The 20,135-nt window shown below is 37.6% G+C and overlaps 1 protein-coding gene across 50 annotated transcripts in view; it reads right to left on the bottom strand.

The window, feature by feature from the left end:
* The window catches only part of ANK2 (ankyrin 2), a 699,003-nt gene that overhangs the window by 94,506 nt on the left and 584,362 nt on the right, over positions 1–20,135 (bottom strand). For 43 of the 50 annotated variants that reach the window (XM_074396618.1, XM_074396581.1, XM_074396584.1 and 40 more), the window contains 6 exons: positions 15,880–16,077; positions 12,711–12,809; positions 12,092–12,190; positions 7,554–7,751; positions 2,795–2,893; positions 2,018–2,116 (listed from right to left, as the gene is read on the bottom strand). In XM_074396618.1, the coding sequence (XP_074252719.1) occupies positions 2,018–2,116; positions 2,795–2,893; positions 7,554–7,751; positions 12,092–12,190; positions 12,711–12,809; positions 15,880–16,077 (792 nt within the window). The remainder of the gene's footprint in view (positions 1–2,017; positions 2,117–2,794; positions 2,894–7,553; positions 7,752–12,091; positions 12,191–12,710; positions 12,810–15,879; positions 16,078–20,135) is intronic. The other 7 variants (XM_074396612.1, XM_074396625.1, XM_074396614.1 and 4 more) reach the window with 1 other exon arrangement.

Genomic DNA, 20,135 nt, shown 5'->3' with positions numbered 1-20,135 from the left:
ACTTGGATTACAACAAAAAAAGGTCTTTCCTGGAGTCTTGATATCGGAGCTGGCCCAGCAGAAAAGGTATTAGGAACTAATGCCTGAGAATTCATATTAGAGCATTTAAATAAGTCTCAAAGTACAATTTCATGAGAACTTAAAAACTGATCAGAAACTAGGCAGCAGCTATTCTTGCTAGAGTAAGATTGTAAGTTTGAATCTTAAATGTTAATAGTATTATTTATAATTTAAAAATAAGTTTGTTTTAAATTAGATATAAACATGCTTATGTGTAGAAATGATTTTGTTTCAGCTTCTAAGAGAATACCTGACTTATAAAACTTCCATGTATTTTTAATTTATAAAATCTTAAATGATAGCTTTGGAAAGTCCTGAATGCGCTCACGCTCATTCACTTGAGCCCACTCAAATAGCTGTAATTAGAAATTTCTGGGCCAGGCTTGGGGGCTCACACTGTAATCCCAGTACTTTGGTAGGCTAAGGCAGGAGACTTTCGCTTGAACCCAGGAGTTTGAGACCAGCCTGGGTGACATGGTGAAACCTCATCTCTACAAAAACATTTAAAAATTAGCTGGGCATGTCCTAGCCAGTGCTGAGGGAAGAGAATCACTTGAGCCCAGGTTCTAGGCTGCAGTGAGCTCTGATCATGCCATTGCCCGTTGCATTCCAGCCTGGGCAACAGAGTAAGACCCTGTCTCCAAAAAAAAAAAAAAAAAAGAAAGAAAGAAAGAAAGAAAGAAAGAGAAAAAGAAAGAAAATAAAAAAAGAAATTTCTGATATATGACCTTTTAAAAAAGTGCAAATAAATATTTCTTTGGACCAAAGAACTTGGAGCTGCAAGTTGTATTATGCATAATGGCCATAGTTACAGCATGCACTTCTCTTCACCTTGAGCCAAATTTAATTCACTGAAGTAAAGTGTTATGTTCCGGCTTGCTTTGCTGAATAGGACCTTTTGAATGCCACTGGGGAAACTGTTGGGATCAAGTCAGCTGTGCATTATCCTTGAGAACTTCCAGCCCAGGCCTTATACATTATTGCCTCATGAGCATGACCACGTGATGTTCTGAATGTGACAGAGTTCATTAAAAATGAAAAGCATTGCAGCCATCAAAAACGATGAGTTCGTGTCCTTTGTAGGGACATGGATGAACCTGGAAACCATCCTTATCAGCAAACTGACACGAGAAAAGAAAATCAAACACCGCATGTTCTCACTCATAGGTGGGTGTTGAACAATGAGAACACATGGACACAGGGAGGGGAGCATCACACACTGGGGTCTGTCGGGGGGGAAATAGCGGAGGGACAGTAGGGGGTTGGGAGTTGGGGAGAGATAGCCTGGGGAGAAATACCAGATATAAGTGAGGGGGAGGAAGGCAGCAAATCACACTGCCATGTGTGTACCTATGCAACAATCTTGCATGTTCTTCACAGGTACCCCCAAACCTAAAATGCAATTCAAAAAAAAGCTATTGTATATAAATAACAGGTTTTAATGGACTAATAATTAAAATATAATCAAAAGTAACTTTCAATAGTATGCCAAAAACTGTGTGTTTGAGTTAACTAATAACTTCAATAAATCAATGATATCTTATTGAAAAAAGAAAAATGAAAGAAAAAGAAAGAAAAGCATGCAGTCTAGGCTGCCAGTCTATATTTCTTCATGAGAGGATAAGGAGTCAGGGGCCGGCGGGTAAGGCCCTGAAACAATATAAAGGAAATCTGCCAGAACATCAAGATGTTCTAGCAGGCATCTATTGTGTCCTGCAGTAAGTTATTAAATTGATGTCAGCTACTTTAACTTTATGTAGTTCTGAAGCTAACCTGTCAAAAGTTATTAGAATGAAAATTCTCAAATAATTACAGAACTACATTACCTCTTCAAAATTACTTTAGACGAACTAAAAAGGAAAAAAAAAATACATCTGTAACTTTGGTTAAGTAATGAAGCATACAGATGGCTGAACCTTTCTACTTGTGGAATTGAAAATGACTATAAGTATTTTACCTTGGTTTTTGCATTAACATTTGCTCCCTGCTTCAGAAGAAAGTTGACCATTTTCACATTTCCATAGTGACAGGCCACAATTAAAGGTGTGTAACCAAGCTGTAAATAATAATAAAAAGTTAGAAATAGGTAAAGTAGAAACTTTACTACTCTAGTGGTTAATACCCCAGAGGAGAAGGACTGGGCAGAGTTCAGAGAATTCAGTTTGACTAAAGATACTATTTAGCAGATTATATATGAACCCTTGACGACAAGGAACTTCGTATCGGCAAGAGAGATCAGACATGGGTGACTTAATCTGCAAAGAACTAAGAGAGAGGCATAAATAATATCTGAAAACAGCAAATACTGAATGACTCTGATGGGAGATGCAGGGAAGATGTAGCTACAGCAGGCTTAAAGAATGGGTTCTAATTTTATGGCATAGAGAGGAAAAACCCATTTCCAGACCAAGGGCATGTAGACAAGCAAATACATGAGGAACACAGCAAGTCATGTGAACTAGCTAAAGCAGTGAGGGAAAGGGTAGACTTAAGTCTGCAAAATTGAAGTCTTCCTGCAAAGGGTCCTGACCCCATGCTATCCATTGGAATTGATTCCAGCAAAAAAAATGGGGAACTGCCGTAGATTCGTGGATAGGTGAGGGTTATGATTAGTTTATATTTTAGAATGAACTCTTGAGGAGGGAAGATCCTGGATATGGGGTAACCCAAATGGGGGCTACTGGGAATCACCCCAGCCAGAACCTGTCACACTACTGACAATGATTTGCTTTACCTTTGTATGAGCGTCCTGATCAGCTCCATGCTTGGTAAGAATATCAGCAACATTCACTTTATCTTCCTGGGCTGCAAGGTGTAAGGATGTGAGTCCACTCTACAAAAAGAATGGAACCAAAGGGATACATTTGAAGAAGAAAATAAATTGCATCATCTATAATATTATGATAAAATATTGAAAAAATCCTGGAAAACTCATAACCTCTTCCCAGAAACCACATCTTCTGATATTTAAGGCAAATGCTCTAAATTTTTGATGTTTCATCTAAGATATTCCCTCTAAGTCAATCAACACTTCAGGCAAATTAGATTTTCTATTTTCTATGTTGGGTATTTATATTATGATACGAGGCTTTAAAATAGCTCAGCTAATAAGCTTTCAAATGGCATTTATTTCAAATCCATCTGGATCTCCTGCTGTACCAACTTATTTATTTAAATAATTGATCAACCAAATATTACACCTATTTTGTAAGCAGAATGATCATCCATATTTTATCATCAAAATATCACATCGGTGTAAAAAAATGGACAGTTACAGGAAATGAGTTCAAAAAAACTTTCTCCAGCACCCAAAGAGAGTATTCTTTTCAGGAGATTCCTTTAAACACTAACTTAAAGTAACCCCATTATTTATATAGCACCATAAACTGCCAAGTTTCATGCAACATGTTTGGTGTATATACACCAAGTAATTATTTGGTTTATTTGAATATGCAATTAAAGTACAGTAATGAATTAATTTAAAAAGGAAGGCATGGTGAATGGAGGGGAAAAGAGGTTTATTCAGTCAATGCCACACTCTGGTGGCCTTACTACATAATTTACATTTAACAGGTGTTTTCTTGAGTATGTTTCATATTGTCATGAACTGTTCATATTCTAGGAACTTGAACACAGCAGTAAACAAAAGTTTCTGTCTTTTTAGAGCTTACATTCTAGCTTACAGTCTGTTTATACCATGTATTTCTCTCCCTTCACTATTGCGCACATGGCTAGTATATTTATGCTCTTCCTGGACATACTGCAGCTACAGACTGAGGTGACTACCTGGGCTCTGAGTCAGCACCTCCTCCCCAGTTCACATCTGATTAAAATTGACCACCCCTGTTGACCACTGCTTTTTAGGTCCACTCTCCTGCATTAGCACCTAGGCTGAGAAAGCTAAGCCATATTCTTCAAAATTCATGATCTCCAGCCATGGTGCTACTTCTGGAAATCTAAAAGTACGCTGACGTTATTCCAAAAATGGAAGTGAAACCTACAGAGAGAAACCCATTCTACGACTTGAGAGGAGGCTTTTTTCTCGTGGACCTGAGGCTTTTTAATCCTTAGAGCTCTGGGTGAGCTTAACTTTGAGTTTCATAAAACACAGGGTGAGACAGAACATATATATCTTTTTTCTATTAAAATTTCCATCACTTCTAAACAAATATATAATCCTATTGTATAAAACAACTGAATATTAGATACAAGATTGTTTCTTATCTCCTTTCTAAAATAACAAACATAAGAATGTTTCTTCTTACAGACAGTCTGTTTAAAAACATTGTTGAAGCGATCATTACATGAAGTGATCATCAAATCTCAAAGACATTTTTGATGACTTTTTAAATGTGTGTGCTTTTTCTACTCTTATTTGCAGAATGGATTTTCTGCAATGCAAGATTCCAAACTAACAACCAGTATAAAAATCTCTGCAGTTTATTGTGGTAAACTTACCTATCCAACTCAAAAGATGCAAATCTGCAGTGTATATAGGTTTTTGTCCACAGTTGCTATCTCATAACTTTCACAGCCTTTGTTACAGTCTTTTGTCACAACACTGTGTGTGTTAGCCTCAGGGGCAAGCCTCAGGAAATAAACTATCTCCCATCTTCTCCTGGCTTCCTTTCGCTTCCCCCAGGCTAGACTTTAATATTCCCCCCAGCATTTGTGGATCATATGACCCTCCTGAGAGAGAGTACTACCCTATACCCTTGGAAGAATGAATGCTGATGTCATGAAGCTTCCATAAAATCCCAAAGGACAGGGTCCAAGGAACTTCTGGCTAGCTGAACACATGGAGCTTCCTTGTGGAGGGTGGTGTACCCAGGAAGGGCATGGAAGCTGTAAGCCTTCCCTCATTCCTTCCCCTACGTGTCTCTTCAGCTTCATCCTTTATAAGAAACTGGTAAATGTAAGTATTTCTGTGAGTTCTATGAGCCACTCCAGTGAATTAATGGAACTCAAAGGGAGTGCCCTGGAAACCCCAACTTGAAGCCAGTCGATCAGAAGTTCAGAGGCCCAGACTTCTGATGGTGTCTGTGCAGAGGGTAGTCTTGGGGACTGAACCCTTAACCAAAGGGATCTAACACTCTCTCCAGATAGGCAGTGTTGGAATTGAACTGGAGGACACCCAGCTGGTGTGTGTTTCTTGGTATGTGGGGAAAACCTCTCCATATTTGGTCACAGAAGTTTTCTGTATTGATGATTGTTGTGTGGTTGTGTGCAAATAGAGGAAAAACACTGTTTAAAAGGTTTCTGGGTGAAAAAAAAAACTTTTGTAATAAATCAAGAAAGTAGAAAGTGTTGAAGGAGTTATTTTCAAAAAAAGTAATTAATTTCCTAAGATACCCTGCTGAACTCAACAAATAACCTTTATTTTATGTTATTTATTTTATTCTAGATGGTGATTGGATAATGAATATAATATAATTTCTATATTATAGTCCTTAATGAGAAATAATCATTTGGAGGGTACGAAACTATTGATTTCAGTTGGCCTTAAAAAGATAAAGAATATATGTTCTCTTCAAAAACAATGGGAAAATGTTTTATTGGTTTTGGTTCTTATCTGAGATATTTTTACAGTTGCATTATCTTATAATTCTATCCAAAAGGCAAGGTTATAGGTTTTATATGTAAAATTTTGTATATTGTATTACTATTCAGATATATCTGAGAAAACTTACTAAAGTTTTACTTTAGTGATCAATACGCTATGTGTTCAGGACACCACTCAAATGTAATACTGAAATCACTGCTACTTTGTGATTCAAAATTGAATGTTTTTCTTCATTGCTAAGTGTGCAACTCAAAAATACTCATGAAATATTTGCTAACTGCTAAAATGCTCTCAAAGAAAGTAATGTATTTAGAAGAATACCATAAAGGAGGGCATACTGAAGTGATTTCAATATGTATCTGTCATTTTTGTAAATTAAAAATAGCACCATCAGAAGCACTGTAAGATCAGTTTCATGAACTAGCTGGAATTTTACTCCTACTCAAAATACTGCTGAATTTGTTTATGGATTTCTTTGGCTTAAATAAATGAAGATTTGTTATTAATAAACATATGCCCCTTCATACACTAATAGTAAATAAAATATTATATGCTTTTTTCCCCAACAAGGTAAATGACCACCTGAATGATACGGCTTCAGTAGTCACACATGCCCTAGACGTAATCATTGTCCATCTGATACAATGAATTTCACTATAAGGCTTTACGTTGTTCGTTCTTGTAAAAATGCAAATATCCTTTGGAAGACTAACTCTATGATTTGCTCTCAACATACTTTAAAGAAGGATTTTTGGGGACTTTTTATAAAGGCCAGAAAAGTACTTAAGGGCAGGGGAGGTGTGGGAGCACTTTTGAGTCCCAGAAGTATTCCAGGCAAGCTGCCTGTTTCATAGCTCTTCCTGAAGGATATACGCTACATAACCTACTTACAAATGCCATTAAGACCGACTTATTACTGATACTTTAAAAGTATCAATTAACAGTGAAATGTAGAAAACATAGGGTATTTGCACATTTGTGGAAAGAGCTAAGAAACTTAATTTTCACTAACTCCTACAACATATTACAAAAAGCATCAAGACATCAAATGACAAACCAACTTAATAAATACAGGTTCCAATTCTGTGTTTCTCAGCAGCTGGCTATAGCAGAGTATATGTAAGTGTAAGACAGAAAGTTATGTGGATCTATAGATCTATATGTAGATGAATGGATAGATTTATTGGAAAACATGTACTTGTAAAAATATGTTTTTACATTTGACGATTTTTCCCTTATATTTTTGACTGCCATTCTATTATAATTAATGTGGAGGCCTACAAAGGCCGGTCCCTGGAGAAAGGCTAAAATGATTGATGTGCCTTATTAAAAAAACAAAAAAGATTTTCTCACCACCAACACCAAACCCCTCAAGCTAGGCTTATGTTGACTCAAAAAAAAAAAAAAAAAATCTATAGTTCATTGAGTTTCCCACCTCCTATCCAGAGGCCTCCAAGGCCCAGCAGGGCCAAAGAATGCCTTGGGTGGTAGACATGGGCCTGCCAGCTTAGAGGCAGCTGTTTAAACTAAACCCTAGGTGGAACCATTCTTTCTCTATATATATCTGAAATTTGGAATGAGGAGCAGCAGACACTGGAGCAATGATAGTGATGTTAACATTGGGAGCTATAGGGCAGCCTCTTTAGACACACACATGGAGAAGCAAAGAAAGCAGGGCTACAGAAATCAGTGAGACTTGCATAGAAAAGTCAAGAAGCAAAAATGTTGCCATACAGAGAGTATCTCCCTTGTTCCCTTATGGTTTCCTAATCTCTCCTAAGGCTTGACTCCCTTCCTGTCCTTGGGGTCTGTAAGATACCCTTGTTTCTTTTTAACACATTGCTCCTTTTGTTCCAAATGATCTGTGATTGGTTCCTGTCTACATGCATCCAAAACATCTTGACTGAAGCAAGAGGCCAGGACAGAATACCTTGGTTGACATATGGATATTGGCTCCCTTATCCAGAAGCAAGGTAACCATGTCTGTGTGCCCCTCCTGCGAGGCCAGATGGAGTGGCGTTACCCCTTGCTTTGTCACGATGTTTGTCTCCGCTCCATAGTTTAGGAGTGTGGAAGCTATCTGCATTTGATTCTTCTTGGCAGCAATGTGTAACGGAGTATAGCCATTCTAAAGAAAACAAAAACACACGCACACAGAGTAAGATTAAGAGTTGCTCTAATACGTATCTCTAAAGGAAATAAAAATCTCAAATCAACCGAAGAATTAAAAATGAGTTTACAGTTAATTCAAACTCTTACTCATCATGTTTCCATCCAACAATAACCAAGTCTCTGCAATAAAAGTCATAGGGCACCCCCTTCTACTGTAAGACAGATAGAAACATTAAAGCACCAAAGCTGAAAATTCTTTTCTTATAATGTTGGCTCTCTCCTGAAGAGCAACATAGAGTAACCCAGGTTCCTCTTCTACATGACCATCCTTTAAATACCCAGGGATAGTTTTCATATCCACCTTTAGCCTTCTCTTTTCCAAGCTAATTTCCTCCATTTCTTCAACTATTCCTGATGGAAGTGCCATTTCTACATCTCTCCCTATAAGGATGAACTGTTCTGAGCTGATTCTAGCTTGTCAATATTGTTCTTGAATTGTGTGTGCTGTACTTCAGATATGGTTATAACAGTACTGAATAAAATGGAATTACGTCTATTATCTTACTAGAATACTCAAACTAATATGCTTCTGATTGGATTGTACTTTAACGTGGTTCAATAAATATTACTGAGTGCCTAGCCCATGCCAAGCAGTGTGCTAGGTGTGGGAATACAATGGTGAACATGACATAATCCTTGTCTTTAATGGATTGCGTTCTAATTTAAAATGTATTAAACAACAAAATTAGCTTATATTGATCTTGTGGTCCATTCAAATCCTAGAGCTCCCCTTCTTCATCTCCCCTGTTGCTTCAAAAGTAGAACTATGAGGCTACTCATTTTGGGTGGGAGTTTGTGGAAAGGACCAGAATAACGCATGCTCTGCTTACAAGAACAGAAATCTAAACCCCATACTTAGCTAAAAGAAAAAAAAATGTGGAACAATTGTAAGTCTGCAGTATACATTATTTTCTTTCCTTTTTGTTAAAAAATCTGGTAGAATTTTCCAGTCAAATTGAAATTCAAAACAGTGGCTTTGCCATTAACCGTGGTTTTTCCCTTCAGTGACATGCTGAAGGGAAAGACAGTATAATGATCAAGTGCTTCTTGTGAGATTACCATGAGAGGTTGGTTGGTTTGTTTGGACAAGGTATGGCTTCATCGCCCAGACTGGAGTACAGTGGTGTCAGCTCAGTCACTGCAATCCTCACCTCCGGGCTCAAGCAATCCACCCACCTCAGCCTCCTGAGTACTGAGGACTCTAGGCACACGCCACCAGGACTGGCTAATTTCTTTGTAATTTTGGTAGGGATGGGGTTTTGTCATGTTTCCAGGTTGGTCCCAAACTCATGAGCTCAAGTGCTCTGCCCACTTCCATCCCCCAAAGTGCTAAGATTACAGACTGAAGCCTGTAATCAGTACATGAGAGGCATTTTCAGGTCATGCTATTTCCTTAATGTTAACTACCAAGTGTACCAAAAAATAAAAAGGCTTTGTGAGAATCTAAATGTCTTTATATGCCATCATCAAATCTTGATCCTCATAGGACCCTACATTATCTACTCTGTCCCCATTTCTCCAAGCAAGAATTAGTATCTTTCATTTTTGACAAATAGTTTCTTTCCCTGAAGCAACTGAAGGAAATTCAGCTAGGAAGTCTTTTTCAGGGTCTGATCAGAGGTCTCACATGCTTCAATTGCTTTAGAATATTGTATTTTTGTCCACAGGCTCTATTGAAAAAGAGACACATAGATTTTTGTGGACCAAATGAATTTAATTAACTTCTTTTTGCTACAATGTGTTTCTTTAGTTTCAATTACCCCCTTCCTACAGCATGGACTCTACCAAAGTTAGGTAAAGGGGTGTTTTAGCAAAACAACATAAGTGATCATCAAAGAAGGTGTCAATCCTGGCAATGGATGAGGCTTGTCTGGTAGATACTAAACCTACAAGAGCTAAAGGGCCCTTTTACTCCACAAAGAGTAAACATTTTGGGACTCAAATAACTTGAGCAGCACTCCCAAGGAAGACTAAGAGAAGGTTCTGGACTCTGGTGGAAAGAATCAAAATTCTCCTGGTTGAAGGATTGTGTGTTGAGGAGAGGGGTCGTTGTAATGAGCAGAAAGAGTCTGAAGTGGAGACTACAGCGGGGATCGTACCACCTGGAGTGACAGGCTAGGCAGATGAGTGAAAGACACTAGAGAGACCTTCCCAGGACACCCATCCTACCGTGGACTCTGGAGTAGAGAAATGCTTTACATCATCTTCAGAACTCGGTATGTGCCCGCCTAAGAGTAAAGATCATACAAGGTAGAGGCTGGAGCTCAAGGCTGTGTTTGTCTCTTTAGGAAAACCATACATGTTATTTTATAACTTAGGTCTTCTCTTGCAAGCAGATTCAGAGTCCCTTGTGGAATGAAAACATGTGTTTTACAGTTTTACCTCCCATGGAGTGACTATAATCCTTTCTTTGCACATTATAAGAGTTCAATGAAAGTGCTCATGCGTACTGATGAAATCTTTTGTATCTATGTTAAGAATGCTTATCCTGGATAGCTAATGAAAAAAAAAATGCTGGCATCTTAAGTGAGCAGGTATTTTTTTATTCCATAGCTGCTCAATCTTCATTCTTTCATCCAAATTTATTGAGAACCCACATAATATGGTATTAAACACCTCAGGGATATGCACATGAATATGATATGAATACTCCTCAAGTAGCTTATAATCTAGTTTGAAGAAAGACATAAAATATGTGCAGAAATGATGAGAAGGTTGTAGAAAAAAGAGAAGTAAGAACAGTGTGGATAACCAAAAATTTGGCACCCTCTTTTTACAATTAGAGTACTTTATTATAAACTGTTCATTGGCATCAAAAAGATATAAATATATGTAGATGTATATGTACGTATGTGTATAAAGTTATATATTTATGATATTATATGTAACATTATATATAAAATATATGATATTTACACAGAACATATTTTATGTATATATCCCATTTTATATTTATAATATGCATAATTTAAATAGGCATGAGTATATATGTGTATATATTTGTATAATAAAAGTGGAATAAATCTCTCTATATTGCTTTGGGACACAAAGGATCTAGTGGTTGAGAGCACCAGCTCTAAAGTTAGTCTGCCTGAGATCAAACACAGGTACAAGCTCTAACACTTATTATTCATATGACCTTGGAAAATTAACCTACTTAAATCTCATTTTCTTATCTGCAAAATGGAGATCATTAGAATACCAGTCTCATGGGATTATTATGAGAGATTGCCTGTAAAGTGCTAGGCATGGTGTTTAGCAAATAAATAGTGGCCATTGATTTATAATGTTGTCTAATACAGCATAAATATTTTCCCATCACATATATGTATATTTGAGATGGAGTCGCACTCTGTCACCAGGCTGGAGTGCAGTGGCGCGATCTTGGCTCACTGCAGCCTCTGCCTCCTGTGTTCAAGTGATTCTCCTGCCTCAGCCTCTGAATAGCTGGGACTACAGACTCACGCCACGACACCCAGCTAATTTTTGTATTTTTAGTAGAGATGGGGTTTCAATCTCTTGACCTCGTGATCCACCCACCTCAGCCTCCCAAAGTGCTGGGATTACAGGCGTGAGCCACCACCACGCCCAGCCATAATCAATATTTTTTAAATAACCCAGATGTGTTCTCAAAATAGTTTTGCTGAATTAATGAATGGAAGATGCAATAAGGACTTTATGTATTATATGGCATTCATATATATTTTCAGTGCAATAAGGTGACAGCTAGAGTGCTGGGAAATGCCCTGTCCATAAGTGCAAGTCTTAGTTTTGGAATTTGGTGCTGTCTAGATACACACAAAAAAGGCATACCCCACCATCCCCAAGTCTAGGGACTCAGAGGGATCCATGCTACATTTAACACAGGTAAAACATTTTTAAAAAACAAAGAAATAAGTAGAAGTTTGAGGTCTGAAAGAATGAGAGTATAAAAGGACATTTTTATCATAGCATTTGGTTTATAGGAGAGAAGGGAAAACATGTTAATGACCCTATTTCTCATTTCTCAAAATTCAGACATCATTCTCTAACACACAAAATGTTAGCAACAAGATTCATCTCTACTGGTTTATGGGAACATGCCCCTAATATTTGCTGACTCTAAAAATCTTAAAAGGTTTTCTAGATGCAACTGGTAGAAATACAAGAAAAAAAAAAAAAGGTGTCAATACCAAAAGCTGCTATTGCTAAGACTAGTGTCACTTATACTATACCATATGTTTAAATGACAATTTTCATGTTTTTTCAGGTGATCGTTACACCCTATGTCTGTAAATCCTTTTCTGTGGTCCTCACCTTGGCAGTGGCATGAGGGGAAGCACCCTTCTCCAGTAACAGCAGCGCCACCTTCTGGTTGTCATAATGAGCAGCAACATGGAGCGGGGTAAGGCCATTCTGTAAAGGGTGTGTTTAAGTTTCAGCATTAATAAATTAGGGTTAGCTGCCCTGAAGCTACTAGGATGCCTGGATATTGATTAAGTTCATGTTAATGAATTAATATAGTCAATAGAAAAAAAAGCATAAAGATAAACAAATCCCTAATAATTTTCATATTAAAAACATAACTAAAGTTGAAAATGAGTGAGCATATCACCGGCAAAGGGCATCTTGATGGTCACAATGTATAATGGTCTAAACTGTTATGTAAGAAATACTATATAACATTGCAGGGATTCCTCTTAATATAGAAACGCTCTGGCACTGTTGTGACAAGACTTTGAGGCACAGTTCAAAATGCTTTCTGAATCAGTGTGTACATTTGAGAGTCATGATAGACATCACCACCATGTCTATTTGGGATAGTTTCATCAGTTATTCTCACATTCTTTTCAGAGAAGTGAGAAAAATGTTTTTAAGGATCTCCTAATCTATCACCTTGACTGTTATATGATTACAACGTGTAGAAAATCATTACCTTTCCTGCAGAATCTGCGGCAGCGCGGCGTTGCAAGAGAAGTTTTGCCACATCCAGGCTTCCATACTTGGCTGCTACATGCAGGGGAGTAAAACCCTTCTGAAAATGTGAGAAACAAAAGTAAAATCGTATTTGTTTGTGTAACTCCTCACAAAATCTTTTTATTTGTTAACATATTAAGCAAACTATACTGATTATTCATCTGGAAAAAATGCTGGTAACATTAAATCTGTTAGCCATGAGCAAGGACAAAGAAAAGAATGAAATTTAACATGCAAAAGTTTGGCTTGATAGATTGCACAAAAGAAATTTTATTTTAAGGGCTTGGAGACTGAAGTCTGACTTTATAGGTTTAGGATTTTAAAAAGCCACTAGTGTCAGTAAACGGGCTCCAATTTGTGAATGGAAAAAAAAAAAAGAAGCCTTTTTCTTGTCTCTAAAATCTGCCTTCTCTCCAACTCTCCTCTTTCTTTTAAACCTTTTTATAACACCTGAATTCCAAATTTATTTAAATTTTAGCATATTTTGGCAGCCATAGTAAAAACAAGTATTCGTGAATTAGTTGACATGTTTCTGCAGAAACAGCAAGATAAATGGTGTATAGAACAAAAAACGTGCACTACTAAAAAGCAACTCCCTTTCTGATTTGTCCCCTTTCCCAGAAGACTCACAACTGTCTAAAAGACCAATTGCTTTTGTAAAATACATTCTACTTCTGGCATGATGTTGAGCTGATTAACACCAGACATTTAAACACACTGAAACTTTATAACATTTTTTAGAAAGCTGCTCTCCTACACATGTTGGTATGTGTACATTCAGTGTCTTGCATGCCTAAACAATGGCCTTACTCTGTACTTAGCAGTGTGTTATAAAAACGGATAAGTCTGTGGACTGAGATCTTGAGGATGGCACAATTCCTACACCATGATCTCAAATCCATCCTCTTGGCTGAACAGTTTAATCACATGTTCTTCTGGCACTACAGTCAGAGTAGGGAAATTCTAACACTGACCAGGGCCCGTAAAACATACAGCAAATATGCCTGGATTAGGTGCTCTAAGCTATAGCTTATCCTGGGACCATTTAAGCCCCCATCATAAACACAGACTATCCCCCAAGAAGCAATATTCCCCTTTCAGTGTCTCCAGACAAATTATTTTTAAATAAGATGACGTTTTTCTTTTTGCTTCTTTTTGAACATTTGGTATTAATAAATTCTTGGAAGACAGTGAATCTTCTGGCTTTTTCCACGTGTGGGACAAATGTAGGAAGTATTTCTTCCTTCTTGCATTGTCCATATAAACCAGCATAAAGCTCTCCCCCCTCCACTCAACGCACACAATGATGAGGGTGATACTCTGGATGAAGCAGTTCTTTGAGACAAACTATATGATGAGGAAGGAAAAATAAACTCCTTATCTTTAAAGTCTTGCTAGAATAGTGATCTAACTCGTACAGGTTTGGAAATACTTATTAGACAAAACTCCATAAAATATACTGTAGAATAACAAAACCAAAAGTTAGAAGGCATCTCTTGAGTCACACATACATCTACCTTCCTCCTCTATGTTAATCCCACCACGACTTATTTACCCTCTGATATTTAGAAATACTTACATGGCTTTAATAATGATGAATCAACCACTGTTGAGCTCTCATCAGTTTAATTCTTAAAATGCTATTTAACATTTTATTCTATTTTATTGCCCTAATTTATCATGGATCTAGTTATATTTTTTAAACCCTAAAAATCTTTGAAAGAGAAGAATTTATTTTTTATTCTCTATTTCTGTATTTTATGTATCTTAATTTTGATGATTTATACCTTCCTCTGATAGGACGATCGCTTAGTCTTTCAGGTTATTACCACATTCGTTGCTTAGTTTCTATTTTTTAAGAACTTTTAAAATCCTTTCAACTTTTCAGCATGCAAAATTTCAATAATTATCAATTTCTTATATCAAAATACTTTTTATAGCCATAGGCAACCAGATAAGCCATAACAGACAACCAGATAAGCCATAACAGCTAGTGGGCTACTCCTACGTATAAGAGGACAGAAGCCACATCACTGTCTCAGTTTATATTTGCAACCTTCCTTCTCCCTGGGTGCAGTCCCTATGCCTACTTAGTATGGGAGAATTGAAATTGCCCTTTCATTAATCTGAATCACTGCTACATTTGAGGGAATTATTTTGCCTCATGACAAATCCACTTGCACTAGCTCTATTTATTTTGCTCTAATTAGCTAAGCATATTCATGTTTTATTTTAAGTCATCTCCAAATTATGAATGTCAAACAGAATGTATAAAGCAGGCGTCCCCAAACTACGCCCCGCAGGCCGCATGTGGCCCCCTGAGGCCCCCTGAGGCCATTTATCCGGCCCCCCCGCCGCACTTCAGGAAGGGGCACCTCTTTCATTGGTGGTCAGTGAGAGGCGCACAGTATGTGGCGGCCCTCCAACGGTCTGAGGGACAGTGAACTGGCCCCCTGTGTAAAAAGTTTGGGAACGTCTGGCATAAAGCATAGGAAAAATTACTCTGCCCTGTCATGAAACTTGGAACATAAGTAAAATTCTTTTTCGGTGTCATTAATAACTAAGGAAGTGGAATTTTCCAGCCCAGCTCTGTTTAAACACTGCAAATACCCAGGCAAAAGATTGGAAGCTAATATGGGAATGAGAATGTCAGATAAGTGATGGCTAATGATAGGGTTGGCAAAATGCAAGATTAAGTAAAGTGAGCTTCTATCTGGTACTATAACTCACGACACATACATCTAATGCAGTATCCTCTTCCTCATTAGTATTACCAGTTCAATGTATTTAGGAATTTCATTTATCTTTTTGTTAAGAATATATTATAGATTTTATAATGCGAAGAAGAAAAAGTAGTCCTTGTTTTATGAAAATCATCTTAGAGTACTAGATATCTGTCCTAGCAACAATGCTGGCATTAATTAGAATGAAATTCAACACTCTATTGAAGATATATGGAATCTCACAATTCCCTTAAATCATTTAGACAATGAATCTTAAATATGTAGAGAAAGAAGTAAGTCAAGGCCTATGGAGATCTATCCTCTTTGTTCTGTATGTGGTGGAGCAGAAAGGCCATGACTTAGAAATCCTCTTGGTCCCTGTTGTCATGATGTCATTCTCCTTACCTTGGTAGCTAAGGAGTGGGCTGCTCCTGCTTCCAAGAGGACTGATGCCACATCCACCTGGCCCTCCCGGGCAGAGATGTGCAGTGGTGTGTACCCATTTGTGGTGGCTGCGTCTGGATGAGCCATATGTTGCAGAAGCAGCTGGACAATTTCTGTCTTACCCAGGCGGGAGGCAATATGCAAAGGTGTCTGTTCCTCCTACAACTCAAGTCAAGTAAAAAGTTAGTGCCAGGCAGACGGAACTTCACTGGTGATATGTTTCACTCATATATTTCATGATGTCTTCCTGGAATCTCTAGGAACCCCACCCAAAAGGAAATCATTACTGCTTTGACCATGGTATATTTTCTATTTTGGAATCCTGTATTTGGAATCCTATATTTTGGAATTTTATATTTGTGACCTGGTTGGTCACAAAGTTTCCCTTTGATTTTTAAAAAGAATGTACTTCCATGAACTTGATCAATGCTTTCTGGGCATCCCAAAGCATTTCTCAACTCATTAAGGCTTCAGGTCTCACTTATGTTTAAATACAAACTAACTCATGGTTTTGAATAAGAAGGAAATCTAGTCCAAAAGTCCTAAGACCTAGATTTTCATCCAAGAGTTTTTACTTACAGGCAGGATTTATTCTGGGAACTCTATCAAGAGAAAAAGAACAAGGGATGCTGGAAAATCTTTGATTTTACTCCATTCAGCAAGCCAAGGATACAAACGCTGGTCGTTTTCTTCAAGGAGAAACAGTGCACAAAGAAGATATTGTAATCTAGTTTTAAAAGATGTTTCAGAAAATGCTGCAGATAGTTCTGGAACTTGCATACATAACTTAAAAAGTGAAAGGGACTCTCGCAAGAAGCAAATAGGATGAACTATTTTCCAAGTGCTTTACATTTTAAAATAGACGATATAGCTAGGTATAAGGGACGGGAAGGACATGTTCCAGGAGGCTCAAGAAAATCACCTGACTCTGATGTGTAGTTGGAAATAATGTTTTCAGTGTTTAGAGAACCGGGCCAAACCACTCTCTCATAAAAAGAAAATTGAGTGTAACTTTAGTGATAAAAAGAGGTATATCTTTACAACTGCCCAAGGGCATGTCATAATAAAAGTGAGGAAGGGAAATCTGGCTGACTTCCAGGACTGAGAATGAATGGAGAAAAGTAGACAGAGGAAGGAAGATCTATCCAAAAACATGCAATAACTTAAAGTTAAAAGAAAAAAGAGGGGGAGCTATAGTAAGAGATAAAATAGTACTACATGGATTTCAAGGTAGTAGGAAATAAATAAATAATAGCAATATGATTATTTTCGTGCTAGAATTGAAATTTTGTGAACATTTGCAGTTGATAAGCTTCCCTCGTGCATGATGCATACGTGACCCAATCCTCCTAACAGAGTTAAAAGGAAAACCTAAAATGCATTATTAGACCATTTTCCAGATCGAGATTAAGAAAAATTAAATGAGTACTCAAGGATTGTCCAAGTTTACTCAGCTATTAAAACAGAACTTGAATTCAGGGCATTGGATTCTAAAGACATTTCTCTGCCTTTACCGTCTTTGGAAATAAATATTATGATAAGATGATCGCTAAGAGACCTGTCGGGGCAAAGTGACTCTTAGTAGGAAAGGAGACTGACGACACATTCGAAGATAAAATTTCTCTGAAATACAGAGGAGAACATAGAGGGGTGGGGAGCATAACCCTTTTTTATTTATAATTAAAATGAACATATTTTTATTTATAAAAATAAATGGTTAGCAAAACAGACAATTTAAAAACTGAGGAACTTGAGAATCGCTATGATGAACACTTGTTGTTTCTGGGGTTCCCTTCCCACATCTCTGCCCTGCAGAGATAGAGGTGGAGGGGTATTTCAAGTGACATGCTCTAAAATATATTTTCCATGAGTAAGAGGGATAGTTGGGGTGATGATGACTTTTTAATCCAGTGCTGAGAAGTGGCAATCATTGACTGGAGATAGCTAAGTAATTGGTTAATTATTAACTATTGATCCTTGGTTCTTAGACTGTATAGTATTAATGTTCTTCTTCCTCAAAAAAAAAAAAAAAAAAAAAAAAAAAAGTTAAGAAATAGAATGTCTTGCCTTCTTCTTTCCATTTCTGTTAAGGTTCTACGTGAAAGTGGGAAAAAAAAAGAACATACAAATTTTGCAAAGAAAATCTTTCAACCTGTAACCAGGGATATAAGACCTTTCAGGACTGGCCAAATAGTTCCCTGCTGAATTGCCAAAAGTTGAACTTACTGCCTCAGGGTAATGATAATTCAAACCAGTGCAAAGAATTGGGAAAGAGCAGAGAAAAGATTCGTGGGAAAAGGTAAAGAAATGGGGGAAGCCTGATTACCTAGACCTCTTCCGAAAATGAGAGGCAACAATTGCCTCATTATAAAGCATTTTATCTGATATAGCCTGGACCAGAAGCAGAAGAGCAGTCTATCATTTTACTTTGGGGACTTGCTGAGCCCCTCAACTCTGTTGACAAAGATAGAAAAACAACACTGGCTCGGATAAAGTTCAGAGATTTGAAAAAATTTCTATTACTAGTTACTAGCTAACAGGTTTCCTAGAAGCGTATCTCCTAGTATCTAACTAAAGTTCTAAAGGAGCTAAGTTTCAAGCGAGTTTAAACCTGGAACCCCTGGGATGGCAAGATCCCTAAAGCAAATAAAAAGCCTTGTAATTGTGCCAACAAAACCAGCTCCTAAAACAAGAGAGCTCCCAGATGGACAGGCTCTGGTGGCCCTCTCAGTAGTGTCCATTGAAGACCTGGACAAGGAAGGGCCTTCCTAAGAGCAGGACCCGGGGGCAAACACACCGGCCGACAGAGGAAATGAGGCCACTGTGGCCTGTGCTCTCTAGTCTGTCCAGCAAAATGTGACTTATGCTCTGGACTAGTGAATAGAGTGTGCTGCGTGTCCTTTAAAAATTACAGATACTATTATGAGTATATGGTTTTTCTTTTGTTATATATTGTGAATAGGCAAAACCTATGACTTGGCCCCTTGATTATATACCTGTGAGATAATATTTCTAAACCTGATTGAGAAGATTGTGAACTACCCAGCGATCTTGACCTTGGAGCTCAATGTAGTAGCTGGGCACAATTTTTTACTAACTCTTCTTTGGGAGAGGGCGAATTCTAGGGCAATGTTATTAGGTTTAGAGAAGAAGTTTTCAAAAGTGTGTGTGGTTTTGTGTGTGTGTGTGTGTGTGTGTGTGTGTGTGTGTGTGTGCGTATGCACGTGCACTGGGAAATTGAGAGGTAAAATAGCAGATATGTGCTCATTTTTCCCCCCAATACTCCCTGCACCCTTCTGTGACAGCCCTCCCTCATTTAGGGGAATTAGATATCCTATATTCCCTGCAGTTCTAGAAGGGCTGCCAGTCTTCTTACCCCCACCTCATAAATAGGCCACATGAGTGGACAGGAGCTCAAGTCATAAGCTAAGGGAGAAAAAATGACTAATTATAAACCAGTGATTTGTTCCAATGGGAGAGAGTAGGACTCTCTTTATGTCTGAAGTGGGAGGTAATGATGTTTAGGAGAAAGAGTTAGGAGAAAGATGCAGAATCAGAGGAGAAATGTTTTTCTTAACTCTGTCACCACGAGTTAATCAGCGCAATCTTGAATTTCAGGACACTAAGCCACCCTACAACACAGGATTGCTCTGGGTATCAAACAAGATACTTTGTGTTTAAATGCTTGATGAATTCTAAAGCACTGTTCAAATGTTAACGAAATCAGAGTCCCAGGAACACATTAAAAGGACTGACAGTAAAAATCTCATGGTGAAAGTACACCTTAAAATAGGACTTGTGAACAGGAAAACCCTAACTCCTTGCTGCTTGAAACATAATCCCCAAATCAGGATCCCTGACATCATCTGAGAGTTTGTTAGATCTGCAGAACTGGATTATAGTATGCATTCTAGCAGGGTCCCTAGGTAATTTGTATGCATGTTGACCTTTAGGGAGCACTGCTTCACAATAGAAAATGCTACAGGGAAGGAATTTCAGTTGTAGCTTAGAATGGGAGGTAGAGCTGAAAAAAAAAAAATAAAAGATAACAGCTGAAATTTGATATTTAAATTAGAAGGAATAAGGAATTAAGAGATATTTATATATGTAGACAAGGATACTAAATGTAGTTGCAAATGAGAAGTAAAAAAAAGTAGAATTAATGAAATCTGTGTGTAAAATTAACTAATTAATTAATATTTCAAAGGAAACAGACT

The sequence above is a fragment of the Saimiri boliviensis genome, chromosome 3 (genome assembly GCF_048565385.1).
Source record: "Saimiri boliviensis isolate mSaiBol1 chromosome 3, mSaiBol1.pri, whole genome shotgun sequence".
NCBI lineage: Eukaryota > Metazoa > Chordata > Mammalia > Primates > Cebidae > Saimiri > Saimiri boliviensis.
This window is presented reverse-complemented; position numbering and strand designations above follow the sequence as displayed.